A 27,849-nucleotide genomic window follows, 5' to 3' on the forward strand; every position below is an offset into this window, starting at 1 on the left:
ACGTATGCTGCTTTGTATGAAAGTGAAGGTTTTGCTCTGCAAAGGTTCAAACTGAAAGCGTCTGTATGGCAGCCATAACACGAGACAGATGACTTCTGTAAATACTAAGGAAAGGTACTTTGGTGCCTACTTTGTCACACTGCTTACCATCGGATGCACTAGTGCATCTTAAATAAGAGGAAAGAAGATAATGGCTTTAGTTCGGAGAATTCGAAGCTGTTCGAGGAAAAAAATGATTACACAAATCGTGTAAATGTTAATTACCGGTGCATTTCCTACTATAACTTGTAGATTTGATGATATGTTTTAGACATACAACAGTTTGTTATTCTCGTGGGTGAGCTATGGATATCATGCTGTTTTATTAGAATCTGCATTAGTTAATACCAAGGTTTAATAGGTTTTGTCACGGGGTGTAAACGGACTCACGCGCAGACCAGGGATCCTTGCAAGGAAGACAGTGAATTTATTTACTTTCCCGGGTCCGGGAAAGATCTGTACACAGAAACTCCGGTTAGAAACAGACTGATTGCTCAACGATACAGCGACGAGTAGCACCGTGCTGCCATCTTAAGTAGGGCTCGGGATTGCGACGATAGGCAGCAGGTGTGGAGATAGCAGGTGCGTTGGCCAGGGGCGGGAGCCCATAATGAGCACCGCCCCGGCAGGAGAGAGAGAGAGAGAGACAGAGCAAAAACAACAAAAACACATGGTGAGGCACAGGGACCATGACCGGTTTAGAGAGTGCTATAAATAAATAGCGTGAATACATACATCAGTACAATAAATTTAAGGTTTACCATCAGTTTCAGCATTGCTGTATTGCCAGACTTCAGGATTATCATTAATTAATTTTAATTCAGTCACAGATGCCGAATGCCTTAATAAAGACTTGAGGTACACTGGATCATCTCCACAGCGGGAAGGGGAAATATAAATCTACAGGATGAGCAACTAATCTCAGTGTGACAAGCATTTTCTTCTATTTTAAATGTTTTAGATTCAGCGTTTTAAAATTACAACGGTGGTAATGAGGTAATCTTTTTCAGATGTCCACATTTATATAGCCTGCAAAACAACAAACAAACAAAGACAAACAACAAGTTAAAGTATCATGGATGTGCTTTTTCTAGTTCATCTTCACAATATTTTCGTTTCAGCTCCAGCAGCTACAACGTACCCACGACATTTGCTGCCAAGTCAGTAAGTACCATTTAGTTGGGTCCTTCGATTTTCTGGTTCTTTTTTCCAAAGTCGTTACGAATTCTCTTTCAAGCCTTTGCTTGACCTCGTGATGCTTTGAATTTTAAATCAAGCAGTCAAGATGTGATGGAAGTGCAGACTTTCTGTTTTAATTTAAGGGGTTTAACAAAAGTTTTGCAATAAATGCTTAGGAATTAGAGCCATTTTATACATTTATATCACATATTTAGATGATCAAAAGTAACTGGGCGGACATCATTTTATATCATTTCAAAGAAAATCCTTTGCTGTCAATGAATGTCCAGTCTTGAACCCATGGACATCAGTAATTGCTGTGTTTCCTCTCTGGAGATGCTTTGCAGGCCTTTACTGCACCCACCTTCAGATGCTGCTTGCTTGTGGGTTTCTGCATTTAGTTTTACTTTTAATAATTGAAAAACATGCTCTGATGTACTGAAATCAGGTGACTGATTAGGACACCAAGGAATATATCATGTCTTTGCCTTAAGAAACTCTTGGGTTTCTTGGGAAAACTCTTGGAAAACTCTTGTTAAGGGTTATCCATTTGCACTGTGAAGCACTATCTGACTAGTTTTGCAGCATTTGGCTGAATCTGAGCAGAGAGTATATCCCTGTACACTTCACTGCTCATCCTGCTGCTTTTATCAGCAATCACATGATCTATAAACACTAGTGACTCGATTCCAGTAGCATCCATAACAGTGCCTCCACTGTGTTTGACAGATGTTACAGTATGCTTCAGGTCATAAACCGTTTCTCTCCATCTCTGAGCTTTTCTTCTCCCATCGCTTTGTTAACAGTTAATCTTGATTTCATCTGTCCAAAGAGTTGTTTTTCTTTTTTCGGTGCACGGCTTCCTGTTCCTGAATGTAACCGGTGGTTTTCCTGACTTGTTAGTTGTTGATGCTTAATTTGTACTTCCTGTACTTCTGTCTGCATACAGGAAGTGTTGACTCACATCTTGACATGTGTGTCTTAGAGATTTCAGCATAAATAAAAACAATGTTTGAATATATGTTGATACCAGAAAGGTCAGGAAGAAAGAGTGGGTGATGTAGAAGACTAATTTTGGCAAGCAGTAGTCATCTCTCTATTCACTCTGCTGCCACTTGCACATATCCGCGCTGCCCAAAATATCAGCTTTGGGCTGAAAAAGTAGTTCACGAAGTGACTGGCCCAAATAGGAGCAATCAATGCTTGACCAAGTACTTTCATTTTATTATGCTTTTTCCCTTCCTAAGTCATGTACCTCTTCATTTTTCTTCAAACTGTCATTTTTAACTCTTGGCCACATTGCTAGACTACTGATTAAAAATCTGAAAAAAGTTGGTCCTTGATGCTCCTCTACTGTTAAATATCTGGCATCATTAAGGGTTTTTTTGTGACAGCCCAGTGAGATAAATGCTTTGATTTAATACAACCACCTGACAGTAAGTTTTAAAGTCATGCTTAAGACTTGATATCTATCCACACAGACTTTGGTGAGTTGATTTGCTTGGTTTTTTTCTGACTTAGTTTTCTTCCTCTACACACTTTAAATGCTAATTTAACCCCACTGAAACTATACCATGTTTTGGAGTTAAAGAGGCGTTACCTAATACCAGGAATACATATTTAGGAATAGAGCCTCTGTGTGAATCACAGGCCACGGTGAGATTGACTGAGAGGTCACTCTAAATAAGGTCATTTTGAAGTTACCAGAGGACTCCTATCGAGTTGGATGCTTTATATAAACATCATACCACTGTTTCATGATAGCACTGTCACAGAAATATTTCATCTCTTAAAGTGTGGGAGACTTAGAAGTGATGTAATCACTGGTGGGATGTCGGTTTTTGGGCACTTCCTGTAAGCTGTTGGAGATTTGAGGGACAGTCATGTTCTTTCAGCAACCACTTTTTCTCAGATGAAATGCTTTAACTATCGCAGAAAAGAGTCTAACAAAAGTAAAACAAAGAAGCACGTCCCAAATATTTCCCTCTTCTGTAGCGACCTTTATCAAGTCATTGCCTCGTTTGTCCTACCCGGCAACCTTCCAGCAGTGACGCTGGGACCGTCTAGCTTGCTGATAGGCTACTTTTAATCTTACTGGGGATGGGCCGATTGTTAAATCACAAATCAATACTTTGATACTTGAGTGCTCGCCATTAGCTGCGTGTAAATACTGGCTGCAGTATTTTAGAGTATAGTTACTTGATTTTTGTTTATTGTGTTTCTTTTTTTTCTTTGTATTGTCTTGTTATTGTTCACTTGTCATTCATTATTTTCTGTTTGTTTATGGCGCTAATTCTAAATGTTAATTAATACTGATGCAGACAAAGATGCATAACATAATTGTCCCTCTTCCACTTTCTGTCTCCCCCCTCTCTCTTCTTCATGGTCGACTTTTGAAATAAATTGTCTGTGCCTGAATGCTTGAGCTTTGCTGAGCTTTCCTGTTAGCAATGTGGTGTTTGATTTTCCAGCTGAGAGCCTGGTAGTGTCTGCGAGAGCTACTGTGGGAGAGCGTGCGCGACAAAATGAATGGGAGGCAAGTTCAAATGAGGCTTTGTGTCTGAATCCAATTGTGTGTGTTTGAGAGGAAGAGTATTAGCCTTGTGTTTGTGAGCATGTATGTGCAATAAGCGCTGTTACCCTGATACTCTTCCCTCCTTCTCCACAGAGAGAAGTGCCTTCATTCGCTGACCCCTGTGGCTGTTTGGCTCCGCTGAAGCCGCCTGTGCCTCTGCGCCTGTCCATGTCTGCTGGAGCTGCCAGCCACACCACGAGCACCAGGACTGCCATGATTGCCAGCCTCGTCCGCTGAGGCTGTCTCCACATCACTGACACCTCCCTCCTCCCCTCCATCCCTTCCTCTGTCTGCCAGCCAGACCTCTCTCCACCCATGCCACTCAGCCCTCCTCTGTGGAAGTCAAACACGCCACCTTTCTCCGCAGACAGAGGCCGATACTGAAGACACAGCGTTTTTATCAGCTCGTTTTAGCAGAAGAAGATTGTCTCTTTGCTCTCCCCTCCACCGGCCCCTCTCCCCCTCCTCCTCCTCTCCTGCTTTCTTCTCTCCTCCAGCCATGCATCTTTTCATCATGGGCCAACTCGATCGATAATGTGTTTTGCCATTCATCTCACCTGACAGTTCAGCTGAGGAGCAAGCAAGGCACAGGGAGAACTGGTGTGCATGGTGTGGGTGTTTGAAAGAGAGCGATTACAAAGCAGGTCTCTCTGGCTGTCAGCAGCCTAAGCCCTGGGTGACAGGTGCTGAAGGAGCCCCAAACAAACTCTTAGGATGGGCCACAGGTGGTAGACGACAGCAAGGCCTCTTAGGCTTAAATTCAGAGTCAGACCCTGGGGAGAAAACCTGTAAAGTCTGCCTTTTTCCCATGTCCTTTATTTGTACTTTCTCATCATTTGCCTCAGTGTTATTAGAAACATACAGAAATAGACATAACTGCATTTGCTGGATATCTATTACTCTTAATCGACCCCTCCTTCCTGGTTTAAAATGGCGGTGAATGTGACACCGATCCGGGACACAAAGTGGCTGACACTGGAGGTTTGTCGGGAATTCCAGAGAGGAACTTGTTCACGACCAGACAGTGAGTGCAAGTTCGCCCACCCTGCCAAGAGCTGTCAAGTGGAAAATGGCAGAGTCATTGCCTGTTTTGACTCTCTCAAGGTGAGTATGACAAACACCTGTGATGTTCAATCAGCACTGCCCTGTTTTTTTGTTTTTGTGGAGTTTTTATTTTTATTTTTGAGCTTATGCTGCTGACAAGGGTGGTCTGAGAATTTATCAGTTTGTTTAACTCGTCTACAAAATCGACACAAAATATTATTTTATTGCTGTACTTCTTATGACTACATTTGGTTATACTTTGGCAATAGAATGTATATAGATCTGCATAAATACTTTTAAAAGTATGTTTGTGTGTCAGGGTAAGCTGAGATGAGGCCATAATCGCATTAACATCTGTGAATCAGACTCAGAGTTTCCTTTGCAGGCACATAACTCTGGTGCAGGACTGTTGGTTGGCACAAAGTTGCAAAGGATTTTGTGTGATCGTCACATCAACGGGCTGCATGGGAAATAGAGAAGTAGGACAGCATACTGTGTAATTCACGTTTGTATGTAAGTCTGTGGGTATATGTCTGTGTGTGTTATTTTGAGGTCATGCAGCACAGTGGGGTGTTCTCAGAAGGCTCTGTAATTTACTGTCTATTTTTGCCCTGGCACTGAGACAACACACTCCCACTATGCAACTCCTCTCTCCGAGACAGGGGAAGAAAAATCAAACGGCAGAGTGGATGGAAAGAGGGAGGAAAATGGACTGAGCTGAGATGTTGTGAAGAAAACACAAATACATATATTAAGGTATAATAAATGGGGCGAGAATTATTTATCCAATGCTTAAAAGAGATTAAAACGCCCTAGGCGCGAGTAAAGTTTTGATTAAAACTTCCAGAAGAAATGACACAGATATTTATGTCGCAGTGTAGCTTGTCACCAAATCTGTTTATAGGCTTTCAACCAATTTTATTTAATACATTTTGCAATAAGCTTAACTGCTTTTGTTGTCAGTGTAAGTGGTACGAAAGGTGGACAGAGGACAAAGGTTTGATTCTGGCGACTGGAGACATTGGAGAGGTTTTGCATCTTGACTCATGAGTGTTAGCTCACGGCAGCTAACCACTGTGGTTGGAGAGTTTTCTGATTTTGAGCCAGTTTTGAGCAGAACTGAATCTAGAGCCATGCTAAGATTAGTGATAATGTTTAATGTGTCTGCTTTACAGCTGCCCCCATCATTGTTTGGCATGTTAGCATACAAATGTTTGCCAGCTAAACACAAAGTTTAGCTGAGACTGATGGGAATGTTAATACTTTTACAAATAGAACAAAATCAGTCTAAACAATGTTCAGTCCAAACTAGAAACATCTGCTTCTTGGTGATTCTGGAGGAAATCACTAAGAAGACACAAAACTTACCCTACCACCATAGTGTTAGCATAGTTAAAGAATAAACACCTCATCCTGACATTATACTCTGTATATTGAAATGCAGATACTCTAGGGGAACAAATGCCAACATAAACATTTTGATATCTCAGATGTTATTAATTTGATAAGGAGATGCTGACGTAATTTAATTCAGGCATTTTTCTTTTGATATAAAGGAGACAAAGTCAGGTGTGAACTTAGTTAAAGAAAAAGAAGAGAAAATAAGACAGTCAAGGAGGTAAATTTTGATAACACACATATGTAGGTGGAACAGCAGTGCAGTGATTAGCACCGTCTCAAAGCAAGAACGTCCTGGGTTTGGTTCTGCCGGTTTGCTGGGTTCTTCCTCTTGCAGTCAAAAAACATGTTAGGTTAAATATGATTCTAAGTGTGACTGTGAGAGCGAATGATTGTTTCTATCCACGCTCTACCCCAATGACAGCTGGGATAGGAATTCAATCGGTTAAGAAAATTGGATGGATGTATTCTTAAATTTGATGCTGCAAAATGTTATAAACACTCATACACATCGAATATGCAGTTCATTTTTTATTTGATCAACATTAACGAGATTGGGTGTAAAGGCTGTCCAATGGCTGAGAGCCAAACATGATGGCTGAGAGGTTTTGCATCGAAAGATCATAAAAGTGAACGTACACGGGATAAACACAAGACAAATGTACAACATGCACACACATGCCTCTAACTGCTTTCTCATTACTTCATATGTTTTATATGTGCTGAATGCAGAGCTATCGGTGAGATACATCTCTATATTTTGGCTCCAGTGGGCACAATCGTTCTGGATCCTAGAGCTCTGTGTACTCTCTTGTGCACGTCTTGTAATTTGTCCCCTATCTGATTGGCAAGCAGGGTGTTATTCTGTGTAACTGGAGACTTGAGCTGAGAGTTAGTCAAGCAGTGCAGGCCTTGGTTTATACCTGGGGATGGATTTCTTGTTAAGCCAGGCACTGTGTTATTACAGTTATGGGCTGTTTGGCTGAAGCTAAGGTGGCTTGTGTGGGTTTAGTTGGTGCAGGTAAGGCAAGAATGGATAAGGGGGGCAGCTGGGGCCTTGTATGGATCATGAGAACAGACAGACAGACAGAGCTGGAGAGGGCAAGAGCAGGCGCAGCAGGGAATGCGCAAGGAAGCATAGCACTATGCACACAGCCCTTCCCTGCTCTCAGTGCCAGGGCATTCCACAGTCTACCTCCCTTCCCTGCCTTCATGACAGAATGATAGATCTGCTTTATCTGCAGATGAATTCATAATACATAGCCAGGCATGGAGAAGGGGCAAGGGGATAAGGGAAGGACAGGCAGGAGAATGTGGATAGAAAAATAGGAGTAAAGGGATGGATGGTGCTAAACGTGGCTTCCCACCCCTGGATAATTTTTCACACCACCTGCCCTTCGGTGCTTTTACAATGCAGGCTAGCAAAGGAAAGGAGGACTTGTAGCAGGAGAAATAGAAAGACGCATGGATAGCTTCCTTAATTTTATCTTCTTTATGTATTGAATCAAGTCTTTCTCAGATTCCGTAAATGCACATTTTATTTTCACATCAGAGCCTTGTGAATTCTTACCAGTTGGTCTCTTATGATAATACCTTTATTTATACCTATTTATACCCAAACTTCGTTCAGCCATTCAGCAATGTCACAAAAATAGGTTTTTGTCAGTGGTGAATATGGTGGAAAGTTCCATTTACGGGGCGTATAACAGAGGATGGACTGATAAAAGCAGACAGGAAATGAGGCAGAGGCTCTTTATGATTGGCCAATATTACAGTGAGACTGACCCTCATGGCCTGGACTCAAGTAACGAAGAATACGATGTTTACAAAGACATGAGGAATCTGTCTAGGTACACAGCACAACTTCAAAATGATTTTATTTAGTTTTAATTTGCCATTGGAAGAAGTACTGATAATGTAATGCATTGCTTCTTTACCAGTCTTCAAATGTTTTCAGCCGTCATTCTGTTTAGAGGTTGTCTACGATAATAAATCAAACAGCATCTACCACTTTGTTCAAATACTCAAAACTCTTCTCTAATACGTAGGTCATTTTTTCAAGTTTTTCCAAATGAACCAGACGTGTCTACAACCCGAGTTCTCATTTTTAACAGTGAGTTTCTGTGAGTTGGTGTTCACTTTTGACTTTGCGTGCAGTTGTGTCGTATTGAAAAATTTCTCCGTTCAGCCTGCCAAGCACAGAAGTAGCTTGATGCCATGTCCTGGTGCAGAAATTCCCCTTTAGATGTCATGGCATTGGAGTGACCTTGTATAATCTCTACTCTTAAAATTATTTACATTTAAACAGAAAGAGATGCCAGATCAGGATGTACTCACGTGTGCTAAAGAGTCCGTTTCAGAAGATTTGAACAAACAATGTATTTTTGTAACTGTTTGAGAGAATGGAAAACAGTGGGATATGCTCTTCCTTTTGTCTCCTGCTGAAGGAATTCAACAGCTTGTTGCTATTAGCAGCTGGACAGAAAGCTGGTTTCACTGCAAGTGAATAAAAAGCAAATCTGGGGGCATTTAAGCTGACGAAATACAATAAACTTACCATTGGACTGTGATGGGAAACAGGTGAGAGTGAGCCAAAAAAGCCAAAGGGGTTCCGACTGGCTACTGATGACTGTGCTAAAATTATCTGACAGCGAGTTGACTTCCTCAGCAATTTTTTCTCATTAAAACTTCTTTTTTCTATAAGAAGTTTAGAACCCTTTAAAGCTTGTGTGTGTTGAATAGCTACTTTCAAAGTTACAAAATGATACATTGTTGAAAATGTGTTCTATTCTTAAAAATACATTATTTTAACAGGAAACATGAGGAAGTTTAGTTTTGCTCTTTGGGGAGCGGGAGTTTTTATAATCACAATTTCACTACGAAGATTTTTTTCATCTTGTACGGAATATATTGTTATTCCGTATTAACATGAATTCTAACAAGCCCGCTGAGGATGATCAAATTATTTGTTTCAAAGAAAACAACATTACACAAACACACACACAAACTTCAAAGTCCTCACAGACATATATTAGTAGTTTTTAAAGGAAATTCTGTGATAAGAAGGGAGCATTAAATGTTGTATAAGTAATGCATTTTCTCTGCCCTTCTCTTATTTATGCTGGTGGAACTTGAGGTTTGGCAGAAAAAAAATGTTACATGAAAGATTATGAAGAGAAAAAGTTATATTTATATTGAGTGTATTTGTAATTGTTCCTCACCTTTTCACTGAGTAAACTTCAAGGGCATTGTGTCCTGAATGTGGTGAATAAATGTGAAAAACAGCAGTGCGTGCTGTCAAGTTGTTCTCTTTTTCTTGCACAATTTAATATTTTTCTTTTTATTATTAATAGTTTTGGTTAAGTAAAAATACTTGCATGTTACACTGAGCTACAAGTATTTTGGTGGCCTACATTCAAGTTGGTCAAACGTATGGTGTAAATATAGTATATCACAATTTTAACAGTCTGTCAGCAATTTTGTTCTGATGTAATGTTGAATAATGGGCTGTTAGAGGATTTATGGTAATTAACCAATCAGGCAGCAGGGGTTTCAATTCTGCCTCTTTGTACAAAGCCAGAAAAAACATCTTATAAAGAATGTGTTTATAGAGGGGCGCTGGTTTGATTTAATTTGACTTGCTCATTGTGTTCAAAACTATAGTTGCCAGAAAGAAAAAGGCAAAAGAAAACTAACATAGACGAAGAGAAAGTTCAGCAATGAAAGATCAAACACTGTTTGAAGTCCTGCAATCCCTTTGTCCCAAGTTTTATGGCCAGTGTGGGGTCTGACTTTTATTAGGTAAGGACATATTTATATTTGGCAATCCAGGGGATGTTCATTTCACACTCGAGCCAAACCCCAGTGATGTGTCACATAAAGCACCGGAGAACCGGACGGCCTACAGCTGAGCATACAAGTGCCGTTCCTTCCTGGATCTTTTCATTCAGCAGAGCATGAAGTATATTTTCCAAGATGCTGTTTGTCAGACCCAACGCAGCCAAGTTCTTAACTGAAAGTTTGGCCTGTAAATGTGCTGTTATTGTCTGAGCTTAATAAAGTCCTGCCACTGTTTAAGCAAATTAAATGTTCCACGCACACATTTTGCATTCAAGATTATACCAGTGATTCCACGTGTACTTGAGATATGGTGACTGTATTATTGCAATAACACAGAGAATCCCTTGCAATCATCACACCAATGGTGATGTGTGTTATTACCGCCATAAACACCAGAGTGCCTGTTCAAGTGCATTAAGGAAGTGATAGAGTGGCGCAAGCAACAAGTGAGGTTATTACAATATTTTCTTGTAAAAAGCAAAAGCTTCGTAGGCACTGAAAAACCCCCACAGAAGCTCATGTTAAAATTAAAAAAAGGTCAGCTGTTATCAGAGTCGCTGGGATGTGGCTGTAGTCTACAACAAGGTCTTATTTCTGCTGAATCCTTACTTAAAAAAACAGACTTTGATGTACCAACTGGTGGGGACTAAGAGGCACATTCTAATCAAATAAGATGGAGTATTATTATGTTTGTTTAAAGTTGCCCAAAGGACCTTAATAATTCATGCAAGATAGTCAGAGGGAAAAAAAACCCCCACTTTTCAGCTTTGGTAAACTCATTATCCTCTGAACCAACAACGCTGATGTATTTGTGTTGTAAAGTGTTTGAATCAATACTGTATGCTTAGTTTGCGATATACAAATATATTTACGCAATGATCACCTGGTGTCCCTGTCGCAGTGATCAGTGTTTAAAAGCTACACTCAACAGTCACACATACATCGCCACATTGCGGAGACACACAAGCCAGCAGCATTGGGAAGGTATAGTGACCTACATAGCTATACTGTATACCTCAAAGTCCTTGAAAACGTTTTCAAAAATGTAAGGGGTGAGCAAGAGCGGGCGAGAGGAAAGCACCGAGAACAGATAACAGCAGAATAGGCTAGGCAATATATATTGAGATCAGAGCCTGGCAGAAAACAGAAGTAGAGCTGTGAGTGTGTGTTAGTGTGTAGTCCACAGAGGGATGCAGTATATTGAATAAGAACTCTTTGAAAAGGAAACGTACTCCGACAGAAACATGCTGCATCAGCATGGAGACATGACACAACAACACCAGAGCCAAAATATATACAAGGGCATTCAGGGATAGCCTCCCAGCTCATGGAAACTTCCCTCTTTCACCTTTTGGTACCCTTCATTTTTCAACTTGTGAGCTTTCTGTGCGTATTTCTCTACAAATATGTGTGTCATTCTTGCGTATGCTTACTTCTGCATGTGTTTTCTTAACAAACTGGAGGGCCCTGGACATTTAGAGAGTCTGAAGGTAATATCAGGATATCTGCGTGCTGAGTCGTGATGTCCCATTGCTATTGCTGCTCCTGCTGCTAGTGCTGTTGTGGATAGAATATCTAATCAGTTATGGCGCGATCCATTCCTGTTAGCCTGTCTCGACTCCCCCCATCCCCGTCCCCCGTCTCACCAAACTAACTCATCGCCTTTCTCCGCGTGTGCTGATCGCTGTCCCTCCTCCGCCTCCACCTCCTCCCCTTTTTTGACCTCACCTCTCGCTATCTTCGGGCTCCTTTCAAAGCTCTCCATTTGTAATTCTTTCAGGTTAATGTAATAAAACAAACATTTAAATTAGACTGCAGACAAGTAAGGTGTACGGGGGTGGAGGGTGAAGTAAATGGAGAGTGGAAGCAACAGAACATTAATTCACCCCAGGACAGAGAGTCATCTGCCAACTTATTTTCCTGCTTCTGTCGATTGGCTGCACCGTAATTCTGCCTACCCCCGTCTTTGCTCCATCTCCGCTTCTCTCTATCCGTCACTGACCCCGCACTCTTCATCCGATCGCACCAGTGCGGGCATCGTGCAGTAGCTCTTCTGAAGTGTAATCATTCACTTTCAGGTTCCAACACATAAACACACAAACTGACATGAGCAACAAAGACTTACTCTCGCCTGCAGACACCCACTCACACAATGACACAAGCACACTCGCTGATCTCAGTAAAGCACAAAGGGTCCTGAAAAATAATAAGTATTCACCTCAGGTAGGTGATCACGATAGAGTGGCTTTGGTGCCTGGTTAATGATATTGCAGGCTAGAGCAGGCAGGAAACTGGAGGCTGGGCAAGTCGCACGCTGTTGTGTCATTGGACATTTTGAAGCGATTATGTGTCGTCATGGAAGCCACGGCAGGATAGCTCGCAAATCACAACGCATTGGAACAGAGAAATTAGAATCATGGATGATCAAAGTGGAAACAAAGGCAGACGTGTTGTGCGGGCAGTCTGCAGCACTGCTTCCAATAAGAGGCTGATAGTTGTGGTGTTGTGTGAAACCAAACTGGATTGAAATGAATGTCTCCACACGACAAACTGTTGTGTCTTTGAAAATTGTTTTTCATCTACAGTACTGTGCATTTTCCAGGACAATGAGAAATAGGTGCAGTGATTGAAACAAACTGCTTTTAGCTGCTCCCGGGTCACATGAAACATGTAAAAACACAGATTAAGACATAGTATATAAGGCAAAAACAGAGGTTATACAATTTTAACAAGTCAATATTTGGTGTGAACAGTTTTATTCTCCAGTTGTGTAGTAGTTAACACATCCTGAACTCTTTTAGCAAAGCTTTCTCATTTTCCAGGCTTCTTGAAGGACATTCAAAACTCCTCTTTGGATGTTGGCTGCCTCTTATTTCATTCTAGGGTCAAGATGATCCCACAGTGCTTCAATAATGTTGAGGTTCTGGGGAGGCCAATCCGTAACTCATAGTGTTCCGTTATATGTTTTTCTATCAAGGTTTGCAAACATGCATGCATGGCATTATGTTTGGGATCATTGTCATTATTAACATTTTACTTCTAAACAGCTGGTGTTAACATCGAGCCCATACTGCATACTGTTGCTCTCTTATTGTTACGCTTAGGGAGTATAGACTCATTTGATTACAGGATGAAAACAAAACAGTGTCTTGGCTAATTAGGCTAATTGCTAAAAACTTCAAAGCCTCGCTGAAAGACAAGAAATGTATTTGTGTAAGCAAACCTCAGATCCTAACAATCAGTGTTGATATCAAAAAAATAACTTATAAAAACAACATATGCATTACTCATTAAAAAGGTATTTTTTGATTGTTATTCATATTATTATTATCTTCACAAACATTTGACAAAAAAACCCTAATGGTTAACATCCTTAATGTGAAGACATATTAAATTAGAAATGGTTAAGCCTGATATTTTGAAGGGATTTACTGACCAGCTACGCTTGGTGACTACTCTCAGAGGTGGGACCAAGTCATTGTTTTGCAAGTCTCAAGTAAGTCTCAAGTAATGTCAGGCAAGTCAGAGTCGAGTCTCAAGTCACTGGTGTAAAAGTCCAAGTAAAGTCACAAGTCTGAAATTTTGAATTTCAAGTCCTTTCGAGTCTTAAAAAAAAAACCCCCAAAAAAAGCATGTTGCAGTTATATGCTAAATGTAAATATTAGACCATGTAATTTTTAAATCTGTGTTTTTCTCAACACATGACAAAATAGTGAACTTAGAAAATATACACAAATTGTGAAATTGCACCTCTTTAAAATGCAGCTCAATTAAACCTAGCTCCAAGAATAATTTTCACCGACAGTTCTGAGATAAGCTGCATGTTATTCTTGGATGCGCTTGTAGGACCGGCTTTAAAATCGCATGACAAAAATATCATACATAAATAAATGATATTTTTTTAAAAATATCATTTAAAAAAAAAACTGCATCACCAACGTAGCCTGGAAAACATTTGCTAGTTAGATGAAGTCAGCTATCTCATCGTAGCATATTTATATGCATATTTATAATTATACGCTTCTTGGAGTGAGTGCATACACTCATGAAGTTTAGTAACTTCCGGTCACTGCAACAAGCCCAGGTACAGTTTACCGACGGATGGGTGCAGGACCTTGAAATGCACCGTGTAGAAAGTAAAGACCATCGTATGTATCATAAGTTTACCAGTCTCACAAATCGTCGTCATAAATACACATTCGTTAACCGTTTATTAATAGGACCTTTGAGCTCAACGGTAATTAATTAGTAGTGGAAATAATTTCTGGTAGCATCACAGAAATGTAGCAGTGACAATAATACTGTATGCTGTAATCGTACTGGACAATTAGTGATACAAAACAACAGTTTTATCCTGTGAATAAAAGTATATGTTTTTGTCAATGTACCATAATAACAGAAGCGAAACGCAATATTGTGTCAGGACAATTCACTATTTATGCACAATAAACACCATAAATAAAGGAGCATAGCGCGACAATTTCTGTTCAGCGCCAGACTTGCTTGTAACCTATATCACCAATTATGTTAAGAAAAATGACGCATTAACTACAACAGCAGACTGACCTTCGTGTAAATGCTTGGAGCAGACTAACCTGTGAGCTGGAGTGTTCTGGGACGTTATAATTGGTCTTTGAATGGCTGCAATCCAGTCGCCTCTTTATTACTTCGGAAACATGGCTCGAACAATTTCTCTTCAACGACGTAATCCGATAACAACCGATCTCTTTACCCGTCGGCTTCCCGTGGCTGTCATGCGACCGGCTATTGCAGTTAATAATACAACAGCTTCTTGACATTTTTGTGTTTCTTTTTTATCGCTGTATAACTGATTTTAATTGAAAGCCTGCGTGCGCTAGTACCGCTTGCCACGAGTTCCCAGAATCCTTTGCGGTTCTACCCGTGAATGACGTTACATTTTCAATCTCTATATAATATGCGTGTTAAATTTTATATTTGGGGTAAAATATCAAGTCTTTTCAAGTAAACCGGTTCAAGTCCAATTCAAGTCCCAAGTCATTGGTGTAAAAGTCCAAGTCAAGTCACAAGTCTTAGAACATTTTTTCAAGTCAAGTCTAAAGTCATAAAATTAATGACTCGAGTCTGACTCAAGTCCAAGTCATGTGACTCGAGTCCACACTGACTACTCTTAGCAGAACCAAACCTTAGCTGCGCTCTCTGTACAACCTTCAGTTCTGAAATACAACAACGACTTTTAAACACATTTACATTAAACAGCATAGATATTAATTAGGGTTTTATTTTTTCACCTTCTGAAAAGGCCAACTAAGCAACACATTTGACAAATAACTATAAGAACTGAATGGCAAAATACAAGAGGTATGAAAACTGCCTCTAAAGTTTCCTAACTCCCGAGCATCCTAAAAAAAATGTTTGCAGATATCCAGTTTCTTAGCCATGAAGTCCAGCCGGATTAATGCAAGTAAGAAAAAATACTTACAGCAGCTGCATGCGCATTTTGCTGAACATGTTAAACATACTTCTGTGCTACGATCATGTATTCCTGCCAAATGACCTCCATTCCCAATGGAGCGCAGTAAACAAGATTCAGCTGAGTGTGATTACTGTCTTTGGCATCTGTCATTGGCGTATTTGTCGTTTTGTTTTTTGGGGTTTTTTTGCCTCGCATTTATAAACATGCATTCATGAATTTACTCATTGCCCTCATCACTCCTTCCTTTAATTAGAAAATAATCAGAGTTGGATGAGAGCTTCATTAAATCTCATCCTTGAGAGCTGTCAGCCACAAACACAGGAGTGGGATATTCATCACGCTTGTGAAAAGAACTCGGATTCCTCCCCTCACTTTGTTTTCTTTGCTCGGAGATAGAGTGTTGGTTGGGAGGACAGCGTCAGCAGACTTAGAGGAGTGACCAAGCGATCAAGTCAGAGAAACAAAGGGTTTTAATGGAAGGGAATGAAGAGGGTGGGAGGGAAGTACAGAAAGTGAAAGAGTAGGGAAAAGAGGAGGAGAAAATGTGTGAGAGAGAGAGAGATCGTTAGAGAAGTGCTAATTAACAGAAACCACACTGTTTATCAGCACTTTGTCGCCATGCAGTATTGATCCTTCATGACCATTATGGAGCGGATGTTTGGCTGCTTTCAGCACGGCTCTTCTCTCCTTTTCTTCCTACAAAGACTACCTGTAAAACCCACCCGGAAACATGCAACTCATGCAAACCTGAGCAAATGAACACATGAAATGAAATAAAACAAGTAAACAGTGACAAATAGAACAAGGTGAGATGACGCAATGAGATGGTGTCATTTGCAGAAAATGTCTGCATCACCAGTTGCATCATCGTGACATAAAAGACACCGAGAGTGTAATCCCTGCAGAGACACAGATGAGGCACGAGGGTGGCGTCAGAAAGGAAAAGAGACTGTGTAGCAACGAAATAAAGTGAAAGACAATGAAAGAGTGATGGACAGAAATCAAATTATGTCACATGGACAATGATGGACAGGTCGAGAAAAGGGAAGTGCAGGAAGATGGTGTGTAGATGGAAGGAAAGTAATAACAGAGAAAGGGAGTGCGGAAGTGAACGGGAGTGGTGCCAGCCAGCTCTTCGGCATGTGCAATATTGAAGAATGTCTGTAATATCCCTTTATTGTTATAGTGCATGTTGCAGGGCTTGCTGTTAGACATTGTGATTCTTCAGGAGGCTTTAACTGGATTACATCGGTATCAGGCTCAGCCATCAGAAGGGCTACAGCAGCTGTGTTGTGTTGGGTCTGCCGACAGCTTGCTGTCTGTCACCGCAGTGTCTACCACCGCAGCTTCCCTGCTGGTATTTTAAGTCTAGACTGGACTACATGTCCTCACAAATATTTGATCTGAATGACATCTAGAGTGCAGTCAGATCCTTATTTTCTCAAGCAAGCTTTTTCATGTAAGCTCCTCTATAAATTCTGTTCAGTTTTAGAATTTGTTCATACTTTTTTCTTTCTAATTGGCTTTGTGGATGGACAACATTACGTGTTGCGACTACAGCGGGATACAATACGTGGCAGTGGCAGCTCTGACAAGATGAGTCCATTGTGAGAGAGGCTTAGAGAAGGTGATCACCCTGTCCAGCGTTTCCCCGCTCTTTGCTGAAGTGGTACAAGCCGACTTTGATCAATGTGGATCGATGTGGATGAGTGTGCAGCCGGAAGGCACTATGTGAAGACGGAGGGGGGTGATGGCCCTTTGCTCTGCTGTGCACAGTGTGTGAGGGAGAGAATTAAGACACATTGTGTCATGCTTTTCTACATGATATATCACCCCAACAGAATACATCCTTAACCCGTGACTCCATCTCAGTCTTTGTTTCTATTCTTTCTGTCCGTCTTTTACTTTTGCTCCCTTTTGGCTCTTTACAGGAAAAAGACACTCTGTGCTGAATGCTCCTTTCCTGTAGAGAAGACAAGATTCTGAGGGGGGGAAAGACGCCTATCTATCTGTTTTTTTAAACAATTCTTACTTTTGTTCTGAGTGCTCTTGGGTAGTGCACATGGGAAACGGGTAACTTCATCATGAAACCATCATGGAAATAGAAGAATCTTGCACTGAATAGCTAATTCCTTTTTACTGTTGTGCTTATTTTCTTTTTCTTTTCCCCCAACAATGCCAAAACTCGTCATGTATCCCAAAGGCTTCAGTTTAAGGATTTCCAGCTCTGCAGTTGTTGATGATACAAAGGATTACATGCTGTATTACTGTTGTTTCCTTTGTACTTCCCTTCTATTATTAATATAATCTTTGGAGAAAAGCATTTGGCTACGCTCCTCGAGTGTGTGTGCTTTAAGAATGCCTGTGCATCATTTTGTGTGTGCTTGCAGTGGGTGTATCATCACTCCGTGGAGTAATGAATGCTAATCCTCTCTTATCTGCTTTAACCTCAAGGCAATGACACTAGCTGCTGATGCCAGTACAGTGACACCCTTTGTTGAAGGAGTATGTGTGAGCGTGAATGAAGATGTGCCACACATGGATGTAAGAAGAGATGTCTCTACTAGCATTTGACAACTTGCCCTCAGTTTTTCACACTCTGAAGCTTTAGGTTGTGGTCTTGTGATTATCTGCCATGTCCCCCATGACTCATCAGAAGAGCTGAATAAAACATTCCAGCCAGCTGACTTTACTGCATCTGATCTTGACTCATAAAAAAAGAACAGTCATTTGATATTAAGGCCTTCTTCAGGTCATTATGCAGAGAAGGCATCGAACTGTTTTTCTTGCTCTCCAGCGACCAGGTCAAATGCAGTTTTCACTGGCTGAGAGCAGCGCTCTCTGTTGCCCGTCTCCTGTTGCCAACAGCATCTTTTGTTTTCACTTCGGAGCCACTTTATGTAGCTGCTAAAGATCACAGCACAAACCAAAGGCAGCTGCCATTCTTTGTCAGCAAGCATCTTTTGTTCATTTACAAGGACAACTCCATCTTTTTCGCCCCGCCTTGAAATAGAGTCATAAGCAAACAATTAAAAACAAAACAAAAACTCTTTAGCCCACCTCTTAATGAACACTTAATGACAATAAGTGTAAAGCAATTTAAGCAGAGTGAAAATTGATGGAGAGCAAGATATGAAAAGAGGGGGAAGGTTTAGATGAAGAAAATCCAAAAAAAGAACAGAGGTCTGTCCCCAGCAGCCAGTGACGCCCATACAGTATAACTGCAGAACGAGCGTTACAACGATGGGCAGGAAATAATTAGGTCTAAAAGCTGTTGAATCCTGTCTGCCTGTTCAACAGTCTTCCATTAAGCCTGTTTTAATGGGTCTGCTCTTTGCCTGCCTTTTTGACAGAGTGAATGGGAGATGAAACTGAATTAGACTAAACTTTAAAGATTGTGAATAGGGAACGCTCAGACAGAGAGTGAAGGAGAGATAAAGGCCGAGAGAAAAAGATGAACGGATAGAGGATGGAGGAAGAGGGTTAATTGAAAGAGGAATAGAGAAGAAGGGCCAGATCTCAGGGGCTGTGGGGTGGTCTCTCTCGCCTCTCTCTGCATTGCTGTCTATATGTGTGTATATGTGTTTGAAAATGTGTGTATTTGTCTGTCTGAGGGGAGATAGCGTTGTAGACTAAATGAGAACAAAGCTAATTAGGGACTTTGCCTTACCCAACTCTACAATGACGTTCCCGCTGGAGCCAAGATAACACTTCCCACCTATAATGCAGCCGAGAGGGTCAGACGCCACAGAGACTTTTTTTTATTTGAACGTTTTCATCCCGCATTTTAAAGCAGATTCTATAAGCAAGTAGGGCTGTGCGATATGACCAAAATCTCATATCCCGATATTAAGACATATATCGTCCGATAACGATATAAATCACAAAAATGTAACATTTTCTGTAAATTCTGTGAATCTCGGGCAGCTCGTCTTGCGGGAAGTGTTTCCAGCTGGGCGTCGAGTGTTTTAACCGATGCATGAAATTATACATTTTTAGACATAGATTGTAACGGCCGCCATTTTCTTTGTGAGTATTTATTACACAGCGTGCTGCGGGGGAAAGCCTATTCTGTTTGAGTCTAAGGTTTACTTTTTAGCACCTGACGGCTCTTTTTTGCTTCTTATCCGCAAATACTCTAGATCAGGGGTCCCCAATCTCAGTCCACGAGGGCTGGTGTCCCTGCAGGTTTTAGATGTGTCCTTGATGCATCACAGCTGATTTAAATGGATAAATTACCTTTTCAACGTGTCTTGAAGTTCTCCAGAGGCCCGGTAATGAACTAATCATGTGATTCAGGTGTGTTGACCCAGGGTGAGATCTAAAACCTGCATGCACACCGGCCCTCGTGGACTGAGATTGGGGACCCCTGCTCTAGATCTTTCACATGATTCTGTGTATTTTGAAAAGTCTTGAGGATCTTGAGCTTTATTGTGAAAGGTTTATGTGGAAATAACAACAACGCATAAAAACAAGCGCTTGTCTGTAGTGTGGTTATATTAAATATAAGAGAAAGAGAGAACTTTAAGAAATTAATATAGCCACTACAGTGACCATCAAAATAATGAAAAAATATAGCCGTAAACAGTTTATTTTGCGATACCACGAAACAAACGATAGCGTAAAATGAAACGATAGACGTTTTCATATCGTCATCTGATATATATGGTTATATCGAACAGCCCTATAAGCAAGTGAAAAATAAAATGAAGAAGTCTGAGCTGTGTGACTTTAGTAAAGGAGCATAGTGAGCAAAGATGAAAAAAGGCTCTGCTGCTGACTTGGTCACTTTGACGTTTCATTTAATCCTTTTTTTTATTTCTTGGGTGCTAATGCTGACTTTTTTTAACCATGCTGGTGTTCACTTTCAGACCGGTCAGCAGCAGATACAGAAGGTATGCCTTATCCTCATTTACCCGGCCTCAAGGGAGTCTAATGATTACATGGTATACACTCTCTGAACCAATTCCAGTGCACTCCTTTAGTTGTCGGGTGGCCCACTGTGAAATAAGTCAGTACTGGTGGTAAAATAGCAATGCCACTGTAATTCCTCAGACATTTCTGTCCACTTCATGTGATTTCAGCAAGTACCTGTTTCTTGATCATCTGTTTGGAGGCTTTCATTCATTTCCTCACAGCAAAATGGAAAGAATTTCAAAATCTGTCCTGCATGGGATCTGGGTTTTTTTTCACGATTAAATCCAGACAATCTTAACAAAAAAATCCTACCAAATTCAAATTCTAGGCTTTTATCATTATTTTTTGATATTTTGATTGATGTGATTTAGCCAGTGTATTCAGAGCAAATAAAAGAAGCACTGGGATTTGTGAGCTCTCTCTGTATCTTACCTTGAAAAAGGACTGATTAATGCAGAGCATAATATTAATTTTTTTTTAAAAAAGGAGAATGATAGCCAGTAATAAAAGAATCAAAATGTCAAATGCTCCTTTGACATGAGCTGCTTGAGTTAGATGTGTCCGTCGTGTATGGTAATAGATCACAAGAGCAGTTCAGCTCAGCAGCAGCAGAGTGTTGTCATTAGCCACGGGGGCTAATGATTTTGCCCCGTCATTAACTTCCTGTGCTAATGATTTTGTACCAACGTCCACCCAAAACATGCTAACACTCTGTGTGCTATTGGGCAATGTAATTGGTGTTTTGGCTAATTGAGCACTGCAGCTAAAAGCTTTCCTCGGATTCTACGTCAGCCGTGACGTTCGGCGGTATTCGTCCGCTGTAATGTTCCATTACTAGTTTCTACCAGGTGTGTTGCGTCACCTCGTCTATCATTGTCTGTGATTCTTTTGTCCACACGTCTATCTTTGTCGTTGTCTCAACGGCTTATCCCTCTGCCCAGTTAAATGAGATTTTAAGGTCATTAACTGATCCAGGCTAATATACTAATGCACCTGGGGTGTTCCAGATTTAATAAATGATTGGATCGAGATAATGAGACTTATATAGCCGGCTGGTATTAGCTATGGAACAGGGAGAGGTGGAAAAAGGGAAGGCAATGAAAACAGGATGTTTTTTGTCTCCGAAAAACATGTTTCTCATCGGGTTTACCTACTAACATACTGCCTGATTTGCCAGTGGTTTGCAGCTGAGCTGTATTGCTTAATAAAAATTCTGTTTTAGAGTGTGTACGTGTGTCTGTGTGCGCGGGGTGTATGTGTGTGCGTACTAACAACATTGGCTTGTCTGGCAGCACTCTGAGTCCTCAGACAGGCTGTTCTTTGTACCGTATCTGATGTCATATTTTGTCTGACGTATGCTTGCCAACAGGACCCTTTGGTCAGGAAAGCACATGCCCCAGAGTGCGTGTCTGCGTGTGCATGTGAGCTTGTGTATTCTCACCACAGCCCTCAACCAGACGGCACTTTCTTGATTGATGCATGTCTTTGGGAGCAGGAGGGAAAGGCAGTTCCACTGAGAGAGAATTAATAATGCAAAGGGACTTGGAACGGTGGCCGTCCAGACTTAAGCTCTACAGTTGTCACACTGGTCACGGTGTTCACTGTGCAGCCGTGGTTTGAGGGGAGCTCAGGCACACCGAGAGGAGAGACAGAGTGAAAATGCGGAAAAGATCAGATGCTGTTGGATTATGTGTGGTTAAGTTGGAATGAGTCATTCTGGATGGGTAGATTAAAAGATCATTCAGAATCAGTGTGTGATTACGGGAGTGAACGCGCAGAAGGACTTTGTGGAAAGCAATGTGCCATTCAGCCCTTTGGAGGATATACTGTAGATACATGCCAACAAAGGCACAGCCGAAATCACTTGCACAGACCACTTTGATTAATATTAATATGAAAAGCACACTCTGCATCTGTGTCTCTGTCTGTCTCACTCCCTTTTGCTTTTCTGTAGCTCTCTCTGACTGTCTGCCTTCTACTTCTTCTGTTCTTGTCTTTGCCTCTGTTGCCAATCTCTGAGAGGAGTTCTGCCACAGGTTTTATTCACTGGAATTCCTCAGGCACATCTTTCAGAGAGCTGTCAAAGCACCGCAGGCAACAAGTAAGACCGACATTGCGAGTTTCAGATCACAGCGCCCCGAAACATTTACATGTACGCAAAAATAGTGATTCGATGACTTCGTAAACATGTGGGTCAGCGTCTTGACCCTTGATCCCTTTATGTATATAATACATTTTAAGTTCAATTAAATTTTATTTATATAGTGCCAAATCACAACAGCTGTCGCCTCAAGACACTTTATATTTGAAGGTAAATCCTCTACAATAAAATGATCAAATGATTCACTTTGAGCAAACACTTGGCAACAAAGGGGAGAAAAATCTTCCCTTTAACAGGAAGAAACCTCAGAACCAGGGGATGATGGGAGCGAGACATGACAAAAAATACACTTACATTTGATGACAAAATAAAGCAGCAGTTAAAAAAACATATTGACAGTAATTACTGCTATGGAATAGTGGTATTAATAATACAACAACAACAACAACAACAACTACTACTACTACTACTACAGCAGTAATAGTTTGTATAATTCCTGAAATTAAATTGTTTTATTCCTTCTTATAAATACATGACACACTTATTAGGAAAAAACAAAAAGCAGATAATTACCAATTCTGTGCCCCACAAGTCACAACCAAGGGTCTCCTTAAGATTAAAGATTTCAGAATAAAATCTTTTTATATCCACTCACTTATCTATCACTGTATGCTGACACAAATTGATATGTTAATCTTTGTACCGGCTTCAGTCACAGAATTATTACAACGGTGTGCAATAAACTTGCGATCTTGAAATGGCCATGTTAAAGTTAGGGACCTGGTGTATGACGACTCACAGTCACGTGCCGTTTTCAGAGAGAATTTGGTACGTCAAGATGGTGATAAAACAACAGAGACAGTCAGTCTGCTGACTGTCTCTGTTGCTCTGAAACTACATAGGTACTTGGCAGCCATGCTATTATATAGGAATATAACCAGAACCTTGCATTTAAATGAATTAAGTCCACTGTTCGAAAGAGACTCATCACAGGCGAGTTTTGCTCATTTGGGCAGATTGATTGGAATCTGGTAACAATTTGTTGTATTTATTAAGTCAGCAAGCATTTTAGTAAGCAATTATTTGTAAACATTTTCCAATCTGTGTGAGAGGAACTGCAGTTTCTACAAGGATTCCGATTGCACCTTGCAACCGAAGGTGGTTGCCCAGACGTCGAGGATGTTGCACTCTCGACCAAAACTCCAATTTTCTGGGTTAAACTCACAATCTGGAAATCAATCAGTTTATCTACTGACTTATAACTTATTATTACTTATGACTTATTGCCTCTGTGGGTTTCAGAAACTCTCAGTGTAGCTGTCGAACATCTTGGCCAAGACTTCCTTGTTACTTACTGTGGCGGAGGTTCGGTCGCTGGCTCAGCTGCAGGGGAGGTTTGGTACTGTGAGCTCAAGGGGCAGTGTCAGGGAGGTTCAACGGACAGGTGTGCATGATAAAGCTAATGAGATTTCTCCCCTTTATATAGTCAAGCTGGAGACCAGCTGGAAAGTTGGTACTGGGTGCCGAACCAGAATAACCTGCATGTGTGGAACTATAATAAACATGGGAGAAATCTGGTTTAATGAGGCTAAGGTGATTTTTAACAACAGATTGCTCTATTCTCCATACACCTTAATAGTGAAAAGTGATTTCCTGTCTTTAAAGTGCTAACCATTTAACTATTCTTTGCTTCAACTAAAATATTGGGAAGGTAAATTGGTTCAAGTGTTAGAATCTGGATTTGAGGAATAGCTACCTCCATTATTTGGAGAGTGAACCAAACGTGTGAAACTTGCTTAATTCTTAAGAAGAAAGAATGGGGCAGGGAGTTGCAGAGAACTGGACCTGAAGAATTGGAAAAAGACAGAAGAGACAAAAATAAGATGAGAGGAGAAGAAGATGGAACAGTAGGGAGAGTGCTTGAGAGACAGATGCTGGTAGTCTGTTAGCATATTAACGTCTCCATGGAGGACAGGCAGACAGGTGAAAAGGCACAAGAGAGAAGCCAAAACATTAACATCACAGACAATGATTGGCAAGGACCACGGGCTCATGCATGGCATTGTTTGGAGAACAACAACGCTGCTATAGATAATGGCCCTGCTGGTGAAAATAGAGGGGGATGAATATATTAGGGCGCTGACCTTTCTGAATGTAGCCAATAAACGATAATTCAGATTCTGTCTTTATCAGGATCCACGTAATTTGCTGATATTGTTCATCTTCGAGAAAGAAAATACCTTTTTCGAAAACATAACCTAAGAATTTTGTCCATGTTATTTTGAAAATAACACTGTTTGACTGCAGTGAACGATTGAGTGGTGCCAGTTAAAAGCACCAGAATGTCAGGTAGTTGTTTTTTATATAAATATTTCGATAAAAAACTGGCAACATGAGATCATCTACATTCTTGCTCGTCATAGAAAAGCACTTCCACCACCTGTTTACCAGAAGCTTAAACCTTTTCTTCTTTAAAAACCTTTACAAAAGTTTCTTATTCTTGAAGTAATTATTTTGCAGCTTATTCCCAGTATGGCTTGTTAAAATGTGTAAGTGTTTAAAACCTTTTGAGCTTTGACCACTGAAAACTGATGCAGGGAACCCCGCTGAAAAAGAGCTTAAATAAATTACAGCCCTCAGATAGAGCTGTAATTTATGTAATTGAGGGGCTGCATTGTCACAGTTGATTGCACACACACACACACACACACACACACACACACACACACACACACACACACACACACGGCTGGATTTGACATGCTTGAGTCCAGAGGGAATGTACCCTGAAAATCAAAAGACATTAACCAATTAACACTGATCAATAGTTTACAGCCACATAGGGATGAACCGGGAGGGATGACTTGGAGCATTGTCAATGTGGGCCTTTGGGCCAATGGTCAGGCTAGGAATGCTAGTCCTCACAGCTTTTAGCCAATCAAAATGCTGGATGAAGTCTTGACATTCTGCTGCTCTCCAATGCAAAGTACCTTTCATGCTGTAGCTAGGCAGAATAAATGGGAAAGAGGCAGAGACAGAGCAAGACCAGGAAGTGAAAGGAGGAGAAAGAAGAGAGGTGTTAAGCATAAAGCCAGAGTGGGAGAGTGTATGTGTTAGGCTGTGAAGGAAGGTGTCATAGTAGGCCACAGTGAGCAGCAGGTAATCTCACTGAGATAAGCAGTCGCATGACAGCCAACCTTTAATTCCCCATGGGAGGGGACACTGTGGAGTTGTCGCAGGGCTGGTTTCCCAATCCCCCTGAAATTTTTTTTACATAAAGCAGTAATGGGAATAGATGGATTGAGGATGCATTTTGATGAGGTGGTTGAGGCACAAGAAGAAGACAGAGAGAGAAGCTGACAAAGGCAAGGAGTAGTACAAATGCTGCACACATACATGAATATATACACAGATCACAGCAGTACGTCGGTACTTGCGCTGCTCTGTATTCATGATGAGGAGAGCAAATATCAGCACGGGGCTCAGGATGTATGGGGATTGATGTGAAAGGCAGAGAATGAGGAAGAAAGGGGGAGTGAAAGAGAGGTGGAGATATCTAAGATATTACACCTAGCCAGGGGAGTGTTCAGTGGAGCAGGCATTATGAGAGTGTAAATTACATTCTCTCCTCCCTTTGGGCTGCTGGCTGCAGAATGAATATAAGCACCCACAGCAGTGAGTCCGCACAGACACAGACCACAGTCTCTAGCATAGTAGCATAATACAGCATTAGATTGCCATAATGTGTTTATGTTTCGTGTCACAGGAGTCTCCAATCACGTATCGATCCTACATCAGTTCTCCCGCCTCATCTTTACTGAAATTATGTCCCATATTGACACATGGCTCATTTGTTTGAATTGAGTGGAGATCAATGGTGATTCACAGGGCTTTTTAAAACATCGAGCATCAAGTTGAACAGCTTCTTAGGTGGTAGGATGGAGGAGACTGGGGAGCTTTTGCTAATTTAGATTCCCAAAACAAATTTTCTTTGTGGTTAGACCAACAATGCCGAATCAATTCAACGCAATTGTTTTTACTTTTAAAATTAGACTTAATTTAAAGATGTTATTTCAGCATTGAAGAAATTATGATCACAAAGTTCATGATTTTGATCAAATAATAAACAAATGAAACCAAAAAAATAATTTCCAGACAATGAAGTGTTCCTTTTATCACAGACACACGGCAACATTGTGTTTGTTTAATGTTTGCTTTGTGTAAAGCAATCTCTTAGAAGGAGCAGATAGACAGTTAATCCTCTTTATCTCTGCTCTTGGAGCTAATTTGTCTCCCAATGGGACCTTGAGAAAATAGAGAAGGTAGTAAGCCTACATCTTCTGCAGAACTGATTGGTCTGCTTTATGGCAAAAAGAGTGGCAGGCCCAGATGTCAAGGATGTGAGGTCGGCACCGGTTAAATAGGAGGGAAGCGACTTAATTCAAGGCTCATTACTTCTATACATTAGGCTGTGGTTAAAGGGAACAGGATTCTAATCCACCACTTCCCATGTGTCTTTCTTCCCCACCCCCCTCCCTTGATTTTGCCCTCCTTGTCTCCTCCTTTCTCTTCGTCTCTCATCCCATCAGGGCCGCTGTTCCAGAGAGAACTGTAAGTACCTGCATCCTCCTCCTCACCTAAAGACCCAGCTAGAGATCAATGGAAGAAACAACCTCATCCAACAGAAAAACATGGCCATGCTGGCCCAGCAGATGCAGCTCGCTAACGCCATGATGCCCGGCACACAGCTACAACCAGTGGTGAGTAGTCACTCACCAGACACTTTATTAGGTACACCTGTTCAACTGCCCATTAACAAAAATGTCTAATCAGCCAATCACATAGCATCAACTGAGTGCATTTTGGCATGTAGACATGGTCAAAAGTCAGTTTTCCATTAGTACCTACTCAGATCGACTTGGCACGGTTCGCCACATTTTCAGGGTTTTCCATTAGGTCATAGTGCCTGGTACCAGGTACCTTTTTTAGTACCTGCTCGCCTGAGGTTCCAAGTGATCCGAGCAGGCACCAAAATACGATGTCGTTAGACTGCATGCCACAAAATGGTTCGTCAGTGAGTCACGAAATTTAAACCACCATTTTTGGCGGTTTAAACAAGGCAATGAGGAAAATATGTCTACAAAGAACAACGCCGTGGTCCCTGAGTCAGACAAAAAGCCACAGACCGAGCAGCAGGTATATTCTTGTCCACCTTTCTACACCTCTCTACAAACCCTGGAGGTTTGTAGAGAATTCTCTGAAAAATGTCCATCCATCCATCCATCCATCCATCCATCTTCA

The 27,849-nt window shown here is 41.0% G+C and overlaps 1 protein-coding gene across 7 annotated transcripts in view; it reads left to right on the top strand.

Moving 5' to 3' along the window:
* Positions 1 to 27,849, top strand: part of LOC146654192 (muscleblind-like protein 1) — a 68,311-nt gene that overhangs the window by 18,791 nt on the left and 21,671 nt on the right. For all 7 annotated transcript variants that reach the window (XM_085380936.1, XM_085380935.1, XM_085380937.1 and 4 more), the window contains exons 2-3: positions 3,887 to 4,897; positions 27,138 to 27,308. In XM_085380936.1, the coding sequence (XP_085237062.1) occupies positions 4,724 to 4,897; positions 27,138 to 27,308 (345 nt within the window). In that variant the 5' untranslated portion in view covers positions 3,887 to 4,723. The remainder of the gene's footprint in view (positions 1 to 3,886; positions 4,898 to 27,137; positions 27,309 to 27,849) is intronic.

Source organism: Rhamphochromis longiceps, linkage group LG14 (genome assembly GCF_057381845.1).
Source record: "Rhamphochromis longiceps isolate RC_006_pf linkage group LG14, R_longiceps_female_GT1.1, whole genome shotgun sequence".
Taxonomy (NCBI): domain Eukaryota; kingdom Metazoa; phylum Chordata; class Actinopteri; order Cichliformes; family Cichlidae; genus Rhamphochromis; species Rhamphochromis longiceps.